Raw genomic sequence first — 18,583 nt, 5'->3', positions numbered from 1 at the left:
GAGAAGGCGGTGTCAGGGGCGCAGGCCTATATGGAAGCACAGAGAAGCAAGTGGAACGCCCATTATGATCGGCAAATACAAAAACTTCCCTTGCTGATAGAACGTGATCATGCGTACGAGTACACAAAACGGGACGGTTGTGCTCGTGAAGTTGGATGATGGTTTGAATGTACCAAAAACAAGGGTGGCTCCTGGACAGGACCAATAATCTAGTTCACCAGTTGAAGCGTTTTTTATCGCAGATCACATGAGGACTTCCTTCGCGGCTTTGCCAAAAGGGTGGACACAAAAGGACATCCCTCCTCCCGGACCTTGCAATGGTCTATTGTTCTGAGAACAATAGGCGCGTAGGAAGAACAATAGGATTCTACACGAAATAGCTCTGTGATTGACAGCATGCACTATGATGTTTCCGCCGGAGGCTGTCCGATTATGAAGGGGAAAGACAGCATTCTAGCTCGGACTCTCAAAGATCCTGCAAGTACCGCTGCCATGCGACCGTTTCCCTGGTCAGGGAGATGACAACCCACCTCTGATAGCTTGTACACTGCGTCTCCCTTCACGAGCACCTCATGCATCTGCGAGCTTTCGTGCGCTTGGTATACCAAAATTGGAAGTGGAACGTAAGCAGGTGGATCTCCTGCGGGTCCTTGTCCAATGTAACCGAAAGTTTCCGGCTGTCCTTGTGCTGGAAACTTTAGCACCAATTGAAGCGGAATCTCAGATGGCTGTGTATAAGCAGATATCAAAGTCGAGAATCAACAGGTATCCGCTGTGCAAAGTGACTTACAACCGACATCCAGTCTCGTAGACCCTCGTCCCGATCCCGTGCTGAGTAAAGTGTACGGATTGTGTTCAGCAAAACGTCCTCCATACCTTGAGATAACGGCTTGGAAGTTGTTGTCTCGGTGACCGGTTCAAGGACATCATCGCCCTTGTCCGGTTCACTAATAGGACCAACGGGATTTTGGGCGTACCCCAGAGCCTGGTAGGCAGAATCAGGTACAGTGGCCCCATCAATGGATAGAATGCCGAGGGCAGAGTCCAGAGTATACGGGTACCTACACCGAACACACAGGAACGATCAGTACAAATATCTTTGCAGCTTCGATGGCCTTACTGCCTGTACATGCTTCTCTCTTCTGTATTTGGAGGCGCTTGCGTGGTGGGGGGCAAAGTTGACGATGCGGGTAGTTCGAACGTAGATGCTCCGGTCAGGGTTGAGTCCGTGAAATCGGTAGATGACGCAGGCGTTACTGCTGACACCGTATCGGGGGAATGTTCCTGAAGATCTTCAGAGTCGGGATGGCCCTGTTTCGAATCCTTCTTCCGACTTTTCGGGACTATCCTGTTGATCCCTTTCCTGAAGCGTTGCATTGTGGTACAGATCGTAACAAATCAGAAAGCTCAAGCTTGAAAGCAGCTAGACTGTAGATAATCATTTCAGCTTCCCTCCTAGACCTTATATATATGAAAATGGGTCGCATTCTGGCTCCTTGCGTTCTGCGACAAAGGAACGCTCCATCGTGATGTCTTTCAGTAGCTCAGTTGTGAAGACGTCTCGTGACCGAATCACGCCACCGTTTTCGCGCCACCACGCGTGTCCGCCGCAGCCAACGGCACATCGCGGCTCGATCTCCTGATCTCCTTTCAAACGAAATCCTCAAGCCGACATGCAATGGCCAGTAGATAGAGCTGTCCAAACAAGGTAAACCAGATATCACACTACGTCCGTATCGCTAACTTCAAAGGGCGAGACAAATGACGGCGCGCCTTTGCTAGAGGCCACCTGCGGGAGAATCGAAGAAGTGAAACATGAGATTCAGCTACAGCCAGTATCTTCCGTCACTGATCAAGCGCTAGGGACATGAAGATGATACTGGCAACTGCAGCCCAATTGTAAGTGACGTTGCAGAATCTCCCAAGCAGAATCAACCTTGGCTGCGTGAAATAGGTTATCTCGGATGTCACCAAATCAGTTGTCGACGCACTTAAACAGTGAACGACAACGCATGATACGATGATCAGCGGACCGATATATACCGTCGATCAAACTCAGAGAATCTCTTCAAACTGGCATTTGTTTCTTGCATTTTCTTTCACCGATGCTCAGTGCATCACATGTGGCTCCTGGACTATGTGCCCTACTGCTTGAGGTGCTAGGCCGCGCTTAGCACACCGCTTCCCTGGTGGAATCATAAGTAGCTTTTCTCCCGTATGGTTGTGGCTTACGACTATCACAACAGTAACCGCGGTCCAGATTTGCTCTTCCACTAGGTCGATCAACCAGTCCCGCTAGTCGTGTAGTTTCGTTAAAATAGATAGCTCCAGGACAGCTGCCAGTCCCAACAATGAATTCCACGAGGCCAGAGATCATGAGGACTGCCCGGTAGCACCACTAAAGCTTTGTACAACGAGATTCACAATACTACTACAAGGTGAAACCAATAAAGCTGCGTAAATACGTATAGAAATCCTCATAATCTCAAGACGGCTTGTCTGATGTCGTGTTCACTTCGTGATCTAGCTTGAAGCAAAAAGATATGTGCCATTGAGTCACTTCGATAGGCGTCTCCCAGATGATCATCAATCCGTTCTGCAAGCGTCGTACCGCTGTATCTTCGTGTCTATTCACCAAGTATGACCCGATGTGGGGTATCGAAGCACGGAGCGGCGTGTTTTTCAGGTTAAATTCGGCCACGTAGTCATCTGGCCCGAGGGGCGTATCCTTGTCATCGTCAGGCACAGGAGCCAACAGAATCTCGTAGAACTCGTCACCCTCCGCGGCGTAGGGTATATCCATCCTGAACACCGTCCCGGCCGACTGCCGAAAGATAAAGATCAAGATCAGCCTCATGCTGACACTGGTAGGCAACGATATCTTACCGCTGGTGAAAACCATTGCGCAACGCGCTGTAAATCGTCAGTCTTCTTGGCCGACAAGAAGAGTGAACGGATCACCTTGCATAACAACTCGACAAAGTCCCTAGTGGGGGGCTCCTCAGTATCGACAAGCTGTGAAGAGACAGATGCAGCCTCGTCGAGCAAGGAATCACGTTGGCTGTCAGGCCTGTGACCACTCGATCGTTCCCGATATCTTCCTGCATTTGAGCCGGCTTCGGTGATGGAGATGTGTGTCTTACTGGTAATGTGAGGTAGTGGCGTTAGAGGATGCCCATCGGAGGATTTAGGAGAAGTGTCACCCACTCATCGGATTGAACGGAAGAGGTGTCGGCACCGGAGCGCACGTCCCTATTCTCAGCAGCTTCGGCAGACAGGCTGGGAGGCGATGTCTCGAATAGATCTCCATCAGACTTGGAGCGTTTAAGATCATATGGTCCGGCGAGGAAATCTAGCTCGAAACAGAAAGTCAACAGCCAATGCCGGAGCTCAATAGGATGGAGATGTATGACCATCTCCTTTTGATGACGAGACGCGCTGTCATCTTGCTGTGATTGTCGAAATCTCGAAGAACGTTGGGGGCATGTATCGCTGATCCAAACGTCTTGCCAACTGGCATGGGGAATGGGGTCCTTGACATCCTTTCCTTCCACTGGGCATACAGCCGTCGTAACCCAAGTATCCCGAGCAAGAGGTTTGTACATTTCCTCCCGAGACACAGGCGACATGTAGACATCGTGGCAGTACGTGGAGATGAATTCTTCGTTTCCGTCTTTGTCCCTACAACTCTCTACACGCGGTGGGTCGAGAGAAATGCATATCTGCATCTGAAAAATCACGTGGCGGTACTACAAAACGAAAGCATATGAGTGTCTGAACGCATGTCCATCGAGCTGTCATACTTACGGCTGGGGAGAACCACTGTAATATCTCGTGTTTGCCTTTTTCTTTTGATTCCTTGTAGACTGCCAAGACTGAACCCCTTGCTACATCCTCCAGATATCGCTGAGAACGTTTGGACAGTTTACCAGAGTGTGGCAAAGCGAGAGACTCGGCGTCAGAGCGTGATTCTCCTTGAACGCTAACTGAAGTTTCATCCTTGTTTAGCTGATGGCTGCCCATTGAGAGGACGCTGCTTCCAGCAGTATCCAAGGCAGAATGACGCCACAAAGATTTGTAAAGAGGATCCTGAGACGACACATTGCTGTACATCTCAAAGGGGCCGTCCGTTTTGGCAAAGTCCTGCGCAATCGGCCCAATATAGCTACGGCAAAAAAAAACACGGATATCGATGAGTGCGCCCGGATCGGTGAATGACTGATAAATACCTTGGAAGAGGAGTAGGAGGGATCGTTCCGACGTTATTGGAACCAATAGAGTTTATCGTTGGACACGTCGCAGCAGTGTCGCTTGTGTCGTCTGCGGATGACCCCTGAGAGGCTGCCTTGTATCTGGACGGTCCGGGGCGTTTGAGGCGATTTTCCAGTCTGGTGGTAAGCATAGTCAAGAGGGTTGTTCGTTTTGAATGATAAGCACCTAGCTTAACGAAGTCAAACCTGGTAAGCAAGGTGATCGCCCCGGCTTATATAGGGAGACCGGAGAGCCCACAGCCTATGCCATTGATAGGTTTAGCTGTGATTACAAAGGATGACCCGAAACATGGTATCGTCGTGCTGAAAGTCTCCTGATCTCGTGATCGAAGCGCAAGGCGCAGGATTGGAGCCAAGATGCACACCTTTCTCGAATGTTATCGATGTCGCGCGGATCGCGTATATGGCGCAAATGCAGCGAGAGATGATGTCATGAATAATCAATCTTATTGATGCAACCAAGATCTGTAAGTTTCGGGCCACTGACTATGGCGGTACAATTTCAAGACATGACTTGTTTGATCGCGGATTGAGATCTTCCGATGTGCCGTGCAGGCCGTATGGCGCCGCTCCCCGTACTCGATCTCTGTAACTTCATTCAAGGTTTAATGATGGAAAGCACGGCAGGGCGTGTAGAAAGTAGGCGCGGCGTGAGTTGCAGGAAGCGTGCACGTGAGAAGATGAAGCGTTGCCGTCAGTTGACCCTTCGTGGCTGAACAGAAAGCCCAAGCATATGTCTGAGTACTTTCATGCTCTGGTCTCGTAGCTACAAATTGATTCTCGATGACGATGAATGCATCGAGGAGGATAGCGCTTGTGCAAAGCGCCTGATCGTAAATAAGGTTTGGCGATCCGTTTTCCATCTTCGGACGATGTCACTGAGGCGAATGCAGACATCCGAATGAGAGCTATTTGTAAAACACTGCAACAAGCGGTGATGTTATAAGCCTGTCCAACTTTGATCAGCTGACCACGATCGCCATCGATGACGTCGTGATCACCTTCCCCTTTGTTGACCGTGAGAAAGCGCGCGAGCCCGGGAAGCGCGTCACTTTGATTACGTAACTTCATGGGCAAGTGACCAGGAAGCGTTGGGTGAGATTCTACCAAGATCCCTGGGATGGGTGATGGCGATATGGTCTGAACGATCGATTGTTATCCTTGACAACCAGCTCGACATCAGTTCATCCTCCAGCAAGAAGCAGGTAGCCAGCTTCGATCCCATCGAAACGAGCTCTCCGAACGCGTTCCCCGATCGCTTTCACAGCCCCTTAGGCCCGGCTCTGACGAAAGGGAGAATCATCACTCAACCATCCATCCATCATCTACTCTTTCACACCGATTCGGACGTGTTCGACCTATCGATCGCCTATCAACAGCTTCAACCATTATTAGCAACATCCTCAGAACAAGAGCATCAATCTAGCCAACATTACCACACCTTGAGATAGTTGGAAAGTCTCGATCGATGAGACGTTAAATACGGAAGAGGGACGTCATCCGATCGACGCGCAGCACAGAAGCTACCAACCTCGCCTCATCACGTACCTTCTCCCCTTTTCACGTCCCCTTCAGCAATACAGCTATCCACTCTCAAAGTACGGATCAGTCATCTGGAATCTAGGAAAGCTGGATGAGGATGCCAAACGGGAAGAAACAACCCGGGGCCGCAGGGCTGCCGGCTCCGGTTCTCAGGGCTTCTCCTAGACGGAACGCGATCAGGTCCGCACCCAACGCTAGCACCAGCATCACGAACCTCAACACGAACAAGAATGCCGGGGTAGCTACCGATCTTGTAAAAAAGCTCGACGACCGGCTCAGTTCGCAGAAGCAACAGCCTACGACCGGGGCTGGGATTAGCATTACCGACATTCAACCTCAAGCAACTACCTCGACTTCGACGTCCGCTTCGATATCTACTTCTACCTCTACGTCGGGAGGTGGATCAAGATCAGTCCTCCTCCCATCCCACAACCCCAACTCCAACTCGCTTAGCATCAACAACCAGCTAGGGCAGGGAGAGCATCAACGAGATGCAGGTGGGAATGGGAATGGCGATGGGGAACAAAGGAGGGGAGAGGATATGCCTTTACAGGTGCAAGAAAGCGGGAGCGTAAGTATCCCACCTCTTCTGATCTCCTTATGTCTCTCGATCTCTCTACGCACACTAACGCTAATCGCCTTGCTTCATCTTACACGATGCTTCTACTTGTTTCCCATTCGACCATATTTCTGTGTGAAATTGAAACAGTTCTCCAGCACGGTCATCCCGCCTACACCGATCAAGAGCCGGCCGATCAAGGGGAAAGGGAAGAGGTCGGGCGGGATGGGGACGCAGAAAGAAGGATCGGGAGCGAATAGGGAGGAACAGATGGAGGCTTCGAGCGGGAAGCAGGCCGGGCTCGATCTGGACACGGACTCCAATTCGAAATTGAACCCCACTTCGACGAGCTCGAGTAATTCGGCATCAAAGACAAATCAGGACCAATCAGGAACGATGGCAAGGAGCTTCTCCAGGTCCATCTCGGCTTCCCACTTACCTCCTCCGGGAAGTCATCACCACCACCATACTCAACCAAGGATGGGAGACATAGATCCCAACCTGCGTGTACCCAAGGTCGTACGAAGAGGTTCTTCAGGCCAATCATCGTTGGAAGGATCTGCTGCAGGCTCTAGGTCCGGGTCTGGGCAGGTATCCCTATCTAGAGCCGGCAGTGCGAGTGGGAGCACGAGCGGAGGAACAACAAGGTCGAGGTCGGTCTCTGAAGAAGGATCTTCCCTTGGTCACGCCTACGTGGCTCCTCCTCAACCGCAACATATGAACCCGGGTTCGAGCTCGATGCACTCGAATTCGAATTCGAATGCCGCGATACAGGGACAAATCATGGGGCAAACTTATTCGGTCCCGATGCACGCTTCCCATACAGCCGGTCACGTCCATGGACAAGCGCATGGTCAAGAGCTGGTAATGCAGCCTCTTCAGCCGCAGCCGGTAAGAGCACCGAAGGGGTATATGGTCTATCCGTCAACAGAACAGCAGCCGCAACATTACCAGCAGCAAGTGCCTTCTGGATCGAGACCACAGTACTGGATGGACCCTGCGACGGGAAAGTACTACGAGGATCCTGGGGTGCAAGAGTACGGCTACGTGGTCGGACCTCCGGTGGTCTATTCGGCGGGATACCCTCATCCTCAATCTATTCCCCACCCTCAAGCTGTGCAGTATTATCAGCCCGGCTACCCTGTCCAGCAACATTATGCCCAGGTAGATTCTCGCGGGTTCGTCATCCCAGACAGGTCGCTCTCCGTCTCCCGGACGAGCTCTCGAAGCGCCGGGCCTGGTTCTGGGCGGTATCGTCGGTCCGAAGGAGGTGAAGGTGGTGAAGGAGTGGAAGATGATACCGCTAGCGTTCACTCCCATTCGAGTAATAGCGCTGCTTTTACGGCGAGGATCTTGGCGGGGATGGGCACCACCGGAGGGAGCGGGAGCGGGAGTGGAAGTGGAGCCAAGCGAGGGGAGATGGGAGATACGTTGAAGGTTCCTGGAGCTTCAGACGGGAAGAAGGGGAAGAACAAGGAGAAGAAGGTGAAAGAAGTGGGGACCTCCACGAAGAAAGGGAAGAAACCCGTCTCAGCAAACACATCTTCGATCCGGGATGACGACCAGGACAAGGAGTCAGACGGGGGGACGGCGGTGCCTCCCGCTTGGAGACCTGATCTGAGGCCCGGGGACACCGTGACGGATCCCAAGTACCCAGAGGCGCATGGTTGTCCTTACTGTGACAAGGTGTACAGGGGGCAACACGCGAGGAGTATTTGTAGGAGGCATCAGATGAGCAAGCATGGAATCGAGCTCGAGGTACAGGTCAAGAAGAGTCGGTGGGATAACAGTGAGTACGGGAGGTGTAAGCGAGCGGTCTGGCCTGTGCTAACGGAAGGTACATGCAGATCCGAACCGCCCGGCTAATGAGGAGGAAAAACACAGGCGGACCTTGGAGAGCAAGAGACGCTGGGCCGCTAAGGATAGGTGAGTCTCGAAATGGAACGGGCGCTTTCAAAGCGAGCTCGCTGACCGAATTGGTGTAATGCTCCTGCAGACGCCGAAGACGTGCCGAGAAGCTCGGTTTACCTATGCCAGAATCGTCCGACGAAGAGGACTATGACATGCGGTCCGAGAGCGGGAGTATCGCGCAAAGTGTGACGGACACTGCGACCTCGAAGGCTACTCCGAGTCGCTCAGGGTCGCCTCACGCCAACACGCTACCCGTCAAAGGTGGCCGCGCCAAGAGGAGGAGCGGATCGGGCCTGCGAGACGTGTCTATCCCGCCTCAGCCCACTCGACGCATCACCTCCCAAGAAGCGGTGCGATTGGCAGCCATGGAACGTGTTCGTTTGAGGAAGGCTCAGCCTGACTGGCAGGATGATGGTTCGAGCGAAGAGGACGAGGGCGAAGGAGAAGACGAAGCGCCCATACAGGAGACCGACATCGTCGTAGATCCCTCCCCTCAGGTACCTCGAGGCCATGCGCAGAACCAGCGGGTCGGAGCGCGACAACCCAAGTCCACGCCAACCAAGACGTCACAACGGCAGGACATCGCAATTGATCCTCGCATTCACCCAGCCTTCTTGCCGGCGGAAGAGCAACGTGTGCTACATGGGCACCACCAACCATACGAGTCCGATGTGAAGCAGCTTCAACCACAGGCGGATACTGTCACTGAATCGGCCGTACCGCCATCGTCCCATAAGACGCCTATAGGCCAGCTGCGCCAACCGCTTATACAGCACTCGAAGGAGGCTATCAAATCGTCTGCAACCCGATCAGGGCAAAGTCGACGTGCTGCACCTCCCCCTGCTTTGCTTCGATCGAACGAGGCCGATGTGTTTGGATCGGGTCAGTCGTCTATGGGCTCGCTAGACCTGCTAGCCGATACGCTCGATCGAGCCCAGCCGATGACGCCGACGACCGGCAAGACTATGGTACCAGGTCCACTGCAGCCGCCGATCTTCAAGACCCCAGCTCCCGTCAGCAAATCCAGGTCGTCGAACATAGTTAGTAAGAAGCCCAACACGGATCGTAACGGTACGGACAACAATGAGGCTGCCGAGATCTTGCTTGCAATCTCGGCCTCTCCAGCACCGAATCTTCGCAAGACGCCTGTCGACGACGATATTGGCACCATGGATCAAGGAACTGGGACTGCAATGGGCGGCAACTCGATGGACCCTCGGACCGGTGACAGGATGATGATCGGCCGACGGCAGTTGGTTCTCGAAAACGATGGCGATATCGAGATGGACGACCTCGAGGCAGACTCGCGAGCAGCCGCGATGAACGAGACACCTAGCCGGCCTTCGGGCCCTCGCAGGAAACCGGCAAACAATGCCACTCCCCTCCGCAAGCTTCCGATGCGATCGACCCGAACAGGCGAGAGGCCGCCTTCAGATGACGAATTTGCGGTACCCGAATTACAATCCACGTCCAATGACCCCTCGAGTTCCGTCTCTAAGCGTCACGAGGATTCTCCCATCACGCCTGCCGAGCTTCAGCCGGCTGCGGATATCTTGCCCTATCGACGTGGCAAACCGCCTACTTATGGACGCAAGGATGGAGGAGGTGACAGAGCGGTTATTGCCAAGTCGGATCTGTCTTCCCCTCCGTCAGGTCTGCCCGTATCTAAGGCAACCCCTACGCCCAAAATGTCGACCTTGCGCTCGGGTGTGACGCCATTCCAAGGCTATCGACCAGGAGCTTTAGCCACGCCTGCGCGTCCCGGTCACATGGCGGGAATCGCTGGATCGCCCGCGGACTACACGACCTTTTCCTCGCCGAGCGGTTTGGACTTGACACAAAAGCTGGGTCTTGCACCGGCTCCCACGGTCCCAGAATCACCTACTTGGCTGGAAATGGTGCGTGCTACACCAGACGCTCGACAAAAACGTGCGAGGCCCGGCTCGATGGATAGCGATGCTGGAGCGGCGCCTGATAGCCCTCGTAAGAGGGTCAGGGTTTGAGCTTTGTTTGTTTCACCAGGAAAGATCACTTCCAGATAGATATGTATCGATATACACAATGCTTGCCTATGGACATTCAGCAATCTGGGTGGGTGGTGACCACCCTGATTATCGGTTGAAGGAAAGCCCCAAGCATGATTCGCCTGAGATGTGACTTCAGAATGCTGACCGCTTTACCTCAAAGAGTCCCTACTCACTTGGTGTTCTCGCGTTTACCGCTAACAACTGATCATCTGCTAGCGGGAGCCACAACCGAGTCAAGAGGCTTGCCAAGGCCATAGAGGGTTGCTTGGTCCCAGCCGTTCTATCTTGATGATTCGAAGTGGACAATACTCTGCATAAGACAAAACCTGCCATTTGAAATCCCCGTCCTGCCCCACCCACTTTGTATGTACAAACTACACAAGGCAATCACAGGTAATATAGGGGACTTCGTCAGAGGACGCCCCGTCAACTGCGCTATCGACCTTCCGGGTCAACCTTCGCTTCTGACCCTCATTGTGCTGGTTGAAAAACTGTGTCAAATCGCCGAAAACTGCGTGCCTGTGGCAGACATTGATATGGAAGAGCAAGCGCTTGCTTTCAAGGTCCATCATCGAATCTTCTCACCATTGCAGGTCTTCCCACAGTTACGTATATCTGACCTGACAACACTGTACCTGGAACGGATACAGAGTACAGTCAAAGCCAGAGCAAAGGCTGTCATTGAACAGATCGAAATCCACAAGGCTATTGCACTCCGGCAGATCAATGCGATAATTTCGCTTCTTGCCTTGCGTTATATGGATAACGATACATACGAGAGAGCAAGTTTCAACGTCTTCACCATCTTTCGTTGGTGCCCAACTGATGAACCATGCTTTGTCTGACGCCGGTACGCCATAATTCCGCTCTTCTTTCGATTATGACGCTTTTGTTAAATCACATTCCACCCTCTTCATCGCGCTGTCGCTTGAGATCACAAGAAAGCTAGACCTCAAGGCTATGGTCGCTCAGGTCTCAGACAAGGTCGAACACCGTTAAGTCACAGTGGGAAAAAACCTCTGGGAAACAGTCAAGGCACATGCGTCCTTTTTGTTCACATCGTCATGGGCTCTCACGGCCCCTGCACAGATTTCTTCCTGACATGGATCGGGCGAGTCTGTCCTGCACTCAACGGGGCTTTGGCGAAGACGTATATCATGATCTACTAAAAGCGTCATCGCAAGAATTACAACACCCAACGTATTGGGTAACCGTGTATGTGCGAACAAACGGAGACAACAGAGAACCAATGCAAAAGGCCTAGGATACGAGTCGAAAAGTAAAACGTAACGTGTGGAAAGAAAAGGTGGTATAAGGATCCTGGCCGATGGTTGACAGATGATGGGAACGTAAGACAGAAGAGAGAAGATGTCGATTTCTAGAGGTTCGATGACGCGCCAAGGTAGGGTGATTTACAGCTACGAAAAGATCAAATACGGCCAGTCGCATCGGTTAGCCCGTGTGTAAATTCCCCGAGTTGCGAACATGGACTCACCAAGCTCAACTCCAGCGTCCAGACCCTCCTCGCCCAGACCTTCATGCTGACCATCTCATCCGATCCTTCATGGAGGGGCACATCGACCTGTACGCCGTCCCACCAACATTTGCGCTGACAACCATCAAGACCACAATCGTATTCTCATCAGCTCACGCAGCACGCAGTGTCAGCACAAAACGCATGTTGGGGCTCACCGCCGGTTTCCTCCAGAACAGCAACAACTTCTGAGCGGTACTCATCTGCCCCTGATCGATCGTCACCCCTCTCGCACCCAGATCCTCCTGTGCGTCCCCTACGCGGTCTTTTTCCGTATCCATCTCGCTCGCCGAATCAGACCCAGAGTCGCTCCCATCATCCTCGTCCTTTAATTTAGCGTTCGTCGAAGACGAAGAAGATTCTGGGTGGTGGATACCGGTCTTGAGGAGGACGAGGGCGATGGAGGAGATGACGGTCCGAGTGGGTTCGAGGGACCTGTAGCCCCAATCGTCGTCCCTGGCAAATCCACTGCGTGTCGACCGAGCCACGATTCCGTGTGATCAGCTCAAATCCATACGAAAAACAGCACGACAGCGTGCGGAAAAGCAACCAAAGGGAGAAGAGAGACCGCGACTCACGACATGCACAACATATCGATCAAATGCTGTTCCGCCAAATTCCCCTCCTTGCTCACATTCCTCTGCAAGGCTGTGAACACCTTTGTCCTCTTGACGAGCGCCTTCCCAGCTTCCCTCTTCAACCTCAAGAGCTCTGGGGTCGGTTGTCCGTCTTCCCCCACTTTGGCTAAGTTGGTGAGTGAGGCAGGAAGGGTGTTGCTAGGTGAACTCGGGTTGACGGCAGGGTCCGTAGAAGGGACGATGGAGAAGTATTCCAATTCTTCCCTTAAGACGATAATAGGCTGTCTACTGATCAACGGGTTCTCCCCCGGTCCAGCTGGGTAGTCGGAGTTGTTCAGATTGCCCGTGTATGCCGAAGAGTTTGACGAAGAAGAATTGTTGTTGTTGAGGTGTTGTTGTTTGTGGAAGTAACCGGGAGAGGTGGAGGTCCCGTAAAAGTCGGTATGGGCTTGGGACCAGAAGGAAAGGATGTACCGGAACGAGGCTGGATCGAACTGCGAGTACGAAATGAGGTGAGGATAGGTTTTGTTTTCGATCAAAGGGAGGTTCGATATTGTTGTTGTTGTTGTGATTTGATGGCGATGACGACGGTGATAAATTGTTGATGATGTAGTCAAGGCAGAGCGATGAGACGGAACCGAGCAAGACGAAGGGTACGATCGAAGTATCAGCCACCCACACGATGCGCATACTCGAAAAGAAGAACTTCTAGCCCAGACCTCGACTCACATCGATCGGATAAACCTGATTCTCCCCATCATCCTCCTCATCCGGCCATCCCAACTGCTGCCGACTCAAAATCAACCCATTCGGGAACATGCCCAAAAGCACGCTCTCCGGGAGGTTCAACAAGGTCTCTCTTTCTACGACGAATCGTTCTCCTCGCATCTCCAGGGTGAGGCGTGCAAGGAGTTGTTGTTGAGATGGTTGGTAGGAGGGAGGGTAGGAATCTGGGACGGAGGTGATGGGGGATGAAGAGGGTGCGACCGAGGTGATCGGGTTGGAAGATGAGGCGACGGCCATCTTGTAGGATTGTTCCGACTTGATCTGAGAGAGCTGTGCAGGATGTCGGCTTTGTGAATTGTCGATAGGTATCTTTTGAGATCTTGATAGGTCCTTTGATCGATCTATCGATGCTGAACTGTCGTGAACGTGAAAGAATCAGTTCTTGTACTAAATCGACCGGGATACCGGGTTGCTGGTCCGAGAACCTACTTTGACCTTAATCCTACCCTCGATGATACTCCTATAGATGTCTATTTGTCAAGTATTCGATGGAGAGAGGTAGATGATGATGTAGATGATGTAGATGATGGATGATTGTCCTTCTTGTCAACAACCCAGCGCACCTATCCCTAGCACTGTGACGCGCTGGCCTAGGCTAACAACTCTACGACAGCGCGGCTTAATTCTATGCTAGATTCGCCTTTTGCGATCGTCGCGCGAGACTTTGCGCGCAAAGCCAAATTTTTCGCGCGCCGTTACGTCATTCTCGCATCGCCTAAATGAGTTCCCGTCCACGGCCCTTTGCATTCTCGCCTGCAAAATAATACTTCCCGCTTCCTCTCAAGAGTCGCCCCTCCCCCAAAACTCTCCGCACTTGCTATTCTTCCCTTCAGTCTCTTTCCAGACAGTCCCTTCTCTATGTATCTATGTACAATTATCTATTCCTTTCGCTGGAACACAGATATACAAATGCCCCTCCATTCTGCAGTGTCACACCACGTCGATACTTAGCTCCAGCCAAGACATGGACTTGATGCATTTCTCAAACACCAAATTCCTTTCTCGCAAAGACATTTTGGCTTGGGAGAGTACACCATTATATTTATACTGGAAGATAGTACAGACACCTTGCTAAAAGTACATAGCTCGAGAATGAAGACCGCTTGAGATGCAAACTATACAATTACTTGGGATCCAACACCGAGTGTTCTTCAATGCGATCGCACAAGTCCGCCGCGCCTCTGTACGTGTTCTCCCAGAAAGCTTTTAGCATTGGTTCCCACGACTCGTCCTTGGGTTCCACCATGCCTGGCGAGGTGAATAACACCACCGTTCCCTTGTTGTCTTCTACCATAGGTCGAGCACAGATGGTCACCGATGTCGTTCCCGTTCGTTCCGCAAGATTCACAGCTTTCGTCTTCACGGTATCAACGAAATTGTTCCACTCCTTGGCTCTCGCGTCGCGGGCTTGCTGGTCGGTCCGACTTTCACTCGCCGTAATGATACTTGCGGGAAGCCAATCACCATCCTCGTCTTGCTTCCAGGTGATATTGGTAGCGTTCTCCTTCTTCAACGATGGGTACACGTGCTTCGTGCAATCGATGTAGACCATCCTTCGACCCAGAGCCTTATGGAAGAAGCTGTCAAGCGAGAGCAATCCATTATGTCAGAAGTATTTCCATCGAGATCCAGGCATTTCGACACTAACGATTCTCCGGTTCCCGCCTTTTGCGCCCCTTCCCGCACCGTATCCTTGTTGGCTCCCGTAGTGACTTCCGTTGTTGCTTTACCAACCTCGTCGACCACGTCGGTAGCAGGCTTATCACTCTGCCTTGCGGGCTCGGTACCTTGGTCTATGGTGATATCCATATCTAGATCACCTTCCCGATCACCCTCCTCTCCGTTCCCGGTGCCAAAGTCGAACATGCCGTCCAACTCAGGTTCCTGTTCCTCAGGTTGGCTCTGGCTTGCATCGATTCCTGCGCCAAACGTGTCGCTGGATATATAACCGTGTGATCAGGCCTTTGACTTGTAACAACCACGTTTCATTAGTACACTTACTCATCCCACAGAGCCTGTTCTTCCGCCAACGCGTCTGCCCGCGCATCCTCGTTTTGCCAGTCAACTTCCATCCTCGTTGCGGGCTTGGACCACATGAACTTCTCCTCGATGATGGTGGCGTCAACTTGTGCCGACTCCACACGGCCGTCCGCATCGAGCTCTCGGTAGTGGAACTCAACCAAAAATCGGTGAAGACTATGCTTTGATTTGTCGAGCTCATCGGTCTTCTCTTTCTCGTAGAGCGAGTGTTCAAGCAGACCCATCACCTTAGCGAAAACCGATTCCCGCGCAGTTGCACGAGCACAAAACGTCATCCCGCTCATGTTACCAAGTTTCAGTTGGTGAACATCCGCAAAATAGCTCGCCCAGGTCTCCGTGTGTGGGAACGTGCCAACCTTGTCTTCGACCTGAGCTCTCAAAGCACGTCGGCCAGCGGCGATGAGCGGCCTGTTACCCAAGTTCACGACCCCTCGCAGTGCTTGGGCAGCTTTGACGTTGGCCAAGTTTGCGTCGATGGCTATCGGCATCCTGAACGATTTCCCGGATTCCCGCCAGAGCTCTCGCGCTTGGCTACTGATATCAGCCCATCGCTGGCGTGCTTCCGGCAGCCGCACAGCACCCGAAAGCGCTTTGAGAGTGGATTGCGTCATCACGCTATCGGTCCTGCGGAACATGTCGAGGATGGGGATCCATTCGCTCTCGTAGAACCTGCCTTCGCCCAATAGCCGCCGCAGATAATGTAACTCGCCGGTCAACGAGCTTGTCGATTTGTAGTCCGGCCGGTTTGCAAATCCCTGCAGCACCCCTCCCATCAAAGATACCAGCGCGGGAGAAGCGCCTTTCATCCATTCCCGCCCCATAAACACCCCTTCGATCCACCCATCAGCACGAATTGCGCAGGCTAGCAGATCCCGCTTGCGACGCGCCTGCGTGATCAGCCCCCGGCTGGTGTCCCATAGAGCCTTCTTTTCCGTGGTGTCGCATTCTTGTGGGCGTCCATCGATGCCCAATCGACCACGCTCCACCAGTGCGGGGCTGACCTCCCCGAATAGATCAAAGACAATGTCGGCGACCCTATCCTCGATCTCAAGGATTTCGTCCAGCATCACCTCCTGCTTGTTGTCGAGAACGTCATACCGGCAACCGAGCTGTTCACCTCGGAACACGAAGTGCAGCTTCTCGTACAGTTCGTGCTTGGACATTCCTATCCACCGGTCCTCCCGCGCTTCAATGGCTTGCACCACGATCCCATAGGCCTGAATTATTGCGGGATTATCGCAGATGCTGAATCCTTCCGCATAGGCACCTGAGTCCCAACACACTTCGAAGAATTCGCAGAGGCGGGAAAATTTGGAAATACTACGGTTCATTGCGATGTCCCGTATCTTCTCCCATTCCGCTCCTTCCCATCCTTCTTGAAGAATATCCTTCAGGTGTGGAACAACGCGATCCTCCCATTGTTGAGGTGTGGCAATCGAGTCTTCGACCGCATGCATCGCTTGCATGAGTGCGTGACCGAAACCTTCCACGTTTTTGTGCCGCGCGGTAGGGAATGGTTCTCTCCATCGACTTCCAGGCCGGTAGATAGGCTGGGTCAGCGTTCGCTTTCGCCCATACACCACTTGTCCCATGAAATCTTGCGCCTCTCCCGTTGGGTTGTCCTGCTTGGGATTCGGCTTCGCTCTTTTGCGTTGACCCTCGCCTACATCGTCCGCCATTACCGAGCTCGACCTTTGTTCATGATCACCAACCGGGTCCAAGCCTTGACTCCCTCCTCGCCGTTTCCGTCCTTGTGTCCAGACGCTTTCCGCCGCTGCTCGAATCGATCCAATCATCGATTCCCGCCCATCCCCAGCAGGACCCGAGACCCCCGCAAATTTTTGGAACTTTGCGAAATTGGCTTCGAGAGCAGCCTTGTCGATAGGCTTGAGCTTAGGTAAAGCTCGGATTTGACGTGGACCTCTCAACCGGATAGTTGGTACCGGCCACGCTGCTTTGGGAAAAATCCCTTGGAAAAGGTCAAATCGCTATTACCACAAACCAAATCATCAACAACTACTCATTCCCGCCTGCTGATATGATCTTGAGTCTCACCGTCTTGGCCTTCTCTGACTGCTCTTCCCCCTCCTCCTTCTCTGCTTTCTCCTTCTCCGCTTTCTCCTCCTTCTCTGCTTTCTCCTTCTCCGCTTTCTCCTCTTCCGCCTTCTCCTCCTCCGCTTTCTCCTTCTCAGCTTCCTCCTCCTCCGCTTTCTCCTTCTCAGCTTCCTCCTTCTCCGCCTTCTCCTTCTCCGCTTCCTCCTTCTCGGCTTTCTCTCTCTCGCCTTTCTCCCTCTCGGCTTTCTCCGTCTCGGCTTGCTCTCTCACGGCCTCCGTTTCAACATCGGCTGGGTCGACGGCCTTCTTTTTCGATGTGGGCGCGTCCGAGTTCGCCTCTTCGTTCTTCCCGCTTTTTGCATTCACCTCCCCTTCCACACCAACCTCAATACCATTTCCCGCAGGTTGCTGCTGCTGCTCCGGCTGCTCCTGGTGTTGTTGTTGCTGTTGCTGTTGCTGTTGTTGTTGCTGCTGTTGTTGCTGTTCCAGCTCGTTTTCGTTCGTACCATCATCCTGTTCCCACCAGCACAAGTGCAATTTAGAACACGTTGACACTTCACGCTTAGTACCACATGAGAACGAGGGCTTACAGAGAGCGGAGTCAACGGTGATGTTGCCTTGCGAGACCTGGCCGGTCCCTGATTGTTATCCGGAGCCACACCACCGGTCGCTGCATGTCCCTGTTGGAACAGCAAGGGTCAGCAAACAACGTTCCACGCCATCTGAAAATACCATAGCCCAATAGCCACAACTTACCTCTCGTTCCCGCTGTCCGTCTGTCTCTGCTGCCTTGGCGAGGTCGGCCTCCTTCTTCAACCTTTTACGTTCGTTGATCTGTTGTGCCCGCCACCTCTGTCCTGCCTTCACTTCAGCCTTGGTCTTCTTCGGGGTAGCTGCGTTCCCACCGGACTTCTTTGATACGTTTTTCATGCTTATATGTCTGTGAGTTAAGTCGGTAGTGAGATTTCTGCGGCGATGCGAATCTAACGATGAGCGGGCAAGGGCGATGTATGTGCGATGAGGAATTTGCCAGGTGAAAAGAAGATAAGAACGTCAATGATATTATATGCACACATGTAACTAGCACAATGACTGTCCTTGTTCGCCCGTATTCATATGAGCTTGATATACCTCTTTCTCTTTTGTTGTCTGTAACGGTGATCAGGGCTAAGCAACCAGCTAACAATTGCGAAACAGACATCGACTCTTTGTTCGTCCTGGAGACAGAAGACTCTTCTTTCGCCCTTGTTTCTCACGTGACGTGGGAATCGTTCCCGCTA

At 52.6% G+C, this 18,583-nt stretch overlaps 4 protein-coding genes across 4 annotated transcripts; 1 reads left to right on the top strand and 3 right to left on the bottom strand.

Annotated features, from left to right (window-relative positions):
* Positions 1 to 322: 322 nt before the first annotated feature.
* Positions 323 to 4,402, bottom strand: HD553DRAFT_324806 (uncharacterized protein; the record flags this gene model as incomplete). The annotated part of the gene is made up of 11 exons (XM_046181529.1): positions 323 to 367; positions 531 to 728; positions 791 to 1,061; positions 1,121 to 1,363; positions 1,725 to 1,789; positions 2,233 to 2,295; positions 2,561 to 2,824; positions 2,887 to 3,142; positions 3,208 to 3,749; positions 3,808 to 4,165; positions 4,230 to 4,402. The coding sequence occupies 11 exons, from the start codon at positions 4,400 to 4,402 to the stop codon at positions 323 to 325; spliced, it is 2,478 nt and encodes an 825-aa protein (XP_046035836.1).
* A 1,011-nt stretch (positions 4,403 to 5,413) lies between these two features.
* On the top strand, positions 5,414 to 10,407 carry HD553DRAFT_313566 (uncharacterized protein). Its single transcript, XM_046180249.1, has 4 exons — positions 5,414 to 6,384; positions 6,523 to 8,161; positions 8,220 to 8,298; positions 8,369 to 10,407. Exons 1-4 carry the CDS (start codon positions 5,905 to 5,907, stop codon positions 10,284 to 10,286), a joined length of 4,116 nt encoding a protein of 1,371 aa, XP_046035835.1. The 5' UTR covers positions 5,414 to 5,904; the 3' UTR covers positions 10,287 to 10,407.
* Positions 10,408 to 11,448: 1,041 nt separating this feature from the next.
* HD553DRAFT_313549 (phosphatase activator) lies at positions 11,449 to 13,791 on the bottom strand. Its single transcript, XM_046180248.1, has 6 exons — positions 13,638 to 13,791; positions 13,152 to 13,563; positions 12,423 to 12,916; positions 12,003 to 12,312; positions 11,806 to 11,919; positions 11,449 to 11,728 (listed from the first exon to the last, which is right to left on the bottom strand). The coding sequence occupies exons 2-6, from the start codon at positions 13,443 to 13,445 to the stop codon at positions 11,723 to 11,725; spliced, it is 1,218 nt and encodes a 405-aa protein (XP_046035834.1). The 5' UTR covers positions 13,446 to 13,563; positions 13,638 to 13,791; the 3' UTR covers positions 11,449 to 11,722.
* A 540-nt stretch (positions 13,792 to 14,331) lies between these two features.
* On the bottom strand, positions 14,332 to 18,233 carry HD553DRAFT_343254 (uncharacterized protein; the record flags this gene model as incomplete). Its single annotated transcript, XM_046182858.1, has 6 exons — positions 14,332 to 14,788; positions 14,857 to 15,144; positions 15,210 to 17,236; positions 17,304 to 17,816; positions 17,894 to 17,983; positions 18,060 to 18,233. 6 exons carry the CDS (start codon positions 18,231 to 18,233, stop codon positions 14,332 to 14,334), a joined length of 3,549 nt encoding a protein of 1,182 aa, XP_046035833.1.
* Between the last annotated feature and the right edge of the window lie 350 nt (positions 18,234 to 18,583).

This window comes from Filobasidium floriforme (genome assembly GCF_021052385.1).
Source record: "Filobasidium floriforme strain CBS 6241 chromosome Unknown HD553scaffold_14, whole genome shotgun sequence".
NCBI classification, from domain to species: domain Eukaryota; kingdom Fungi; phylum Basidiomycota; class Tremellomycetes; order Filobasidiales; family Filobasidiaceae; genus Filobasidium; species Filobasidium floriforme.
This window is presented reverse-complemented; position numbering and strand designations above follow the sequence as displayed.

What these genes read in the sequence shown, in the direction of transcription:
- HD553DRAFT_313566 (XM_046180249.1), top strand. Translation starts at nt 5,905, where the DNA reads ATGAGGATGCCAAACGGGAAGAAACAACCCGGGGCCGCAGGGCTGCCG. An exon ending in GAAGAGTCGGTGGGATAACA is followed by an intron (nt 8,162 to 8,219) that starts GTGAGTACGGGA and finishes AGGTACATGCAG; the next exon opens with ATCCGAACCGCCCGGCTAAT. An exon ending in CGCTGGGCCGCTAAGGATAG is followed by an intron (nt 8,299 to 8,368) that starts GTGAGTCTCGAA and finishes ATGCTCCTGCAG; the next exon opens with ACGCCGAAGACGTGCCGAGA.
- HD553DRAFT_313549 (XM_046180248.1), bottom strand. Translation starts at nt 13,445, where the DNA reads ATGGCCGTCGCCTCATCTTCCAACCCGATCACCTCGGTCGCACCCTCT. An exon ending in ATCAGGTTTATCCGATCGAT is followed by an intron (nt 12,917 to 13,151) that starts GTGAGTCGAGGT and finishes TCGTACTCGCAG; the next exon opens with TTCGATCCAGCCTCGTTCCG. An exon ending in ATCGATATGTTGTGCATGTC is followed by an intron (nt 12,313 to 12,422) that starts GTGAGTCGCGGT and finishes GTCGACACGCAG; the next exon opens with TGGATTTGCCAGGGACGACG.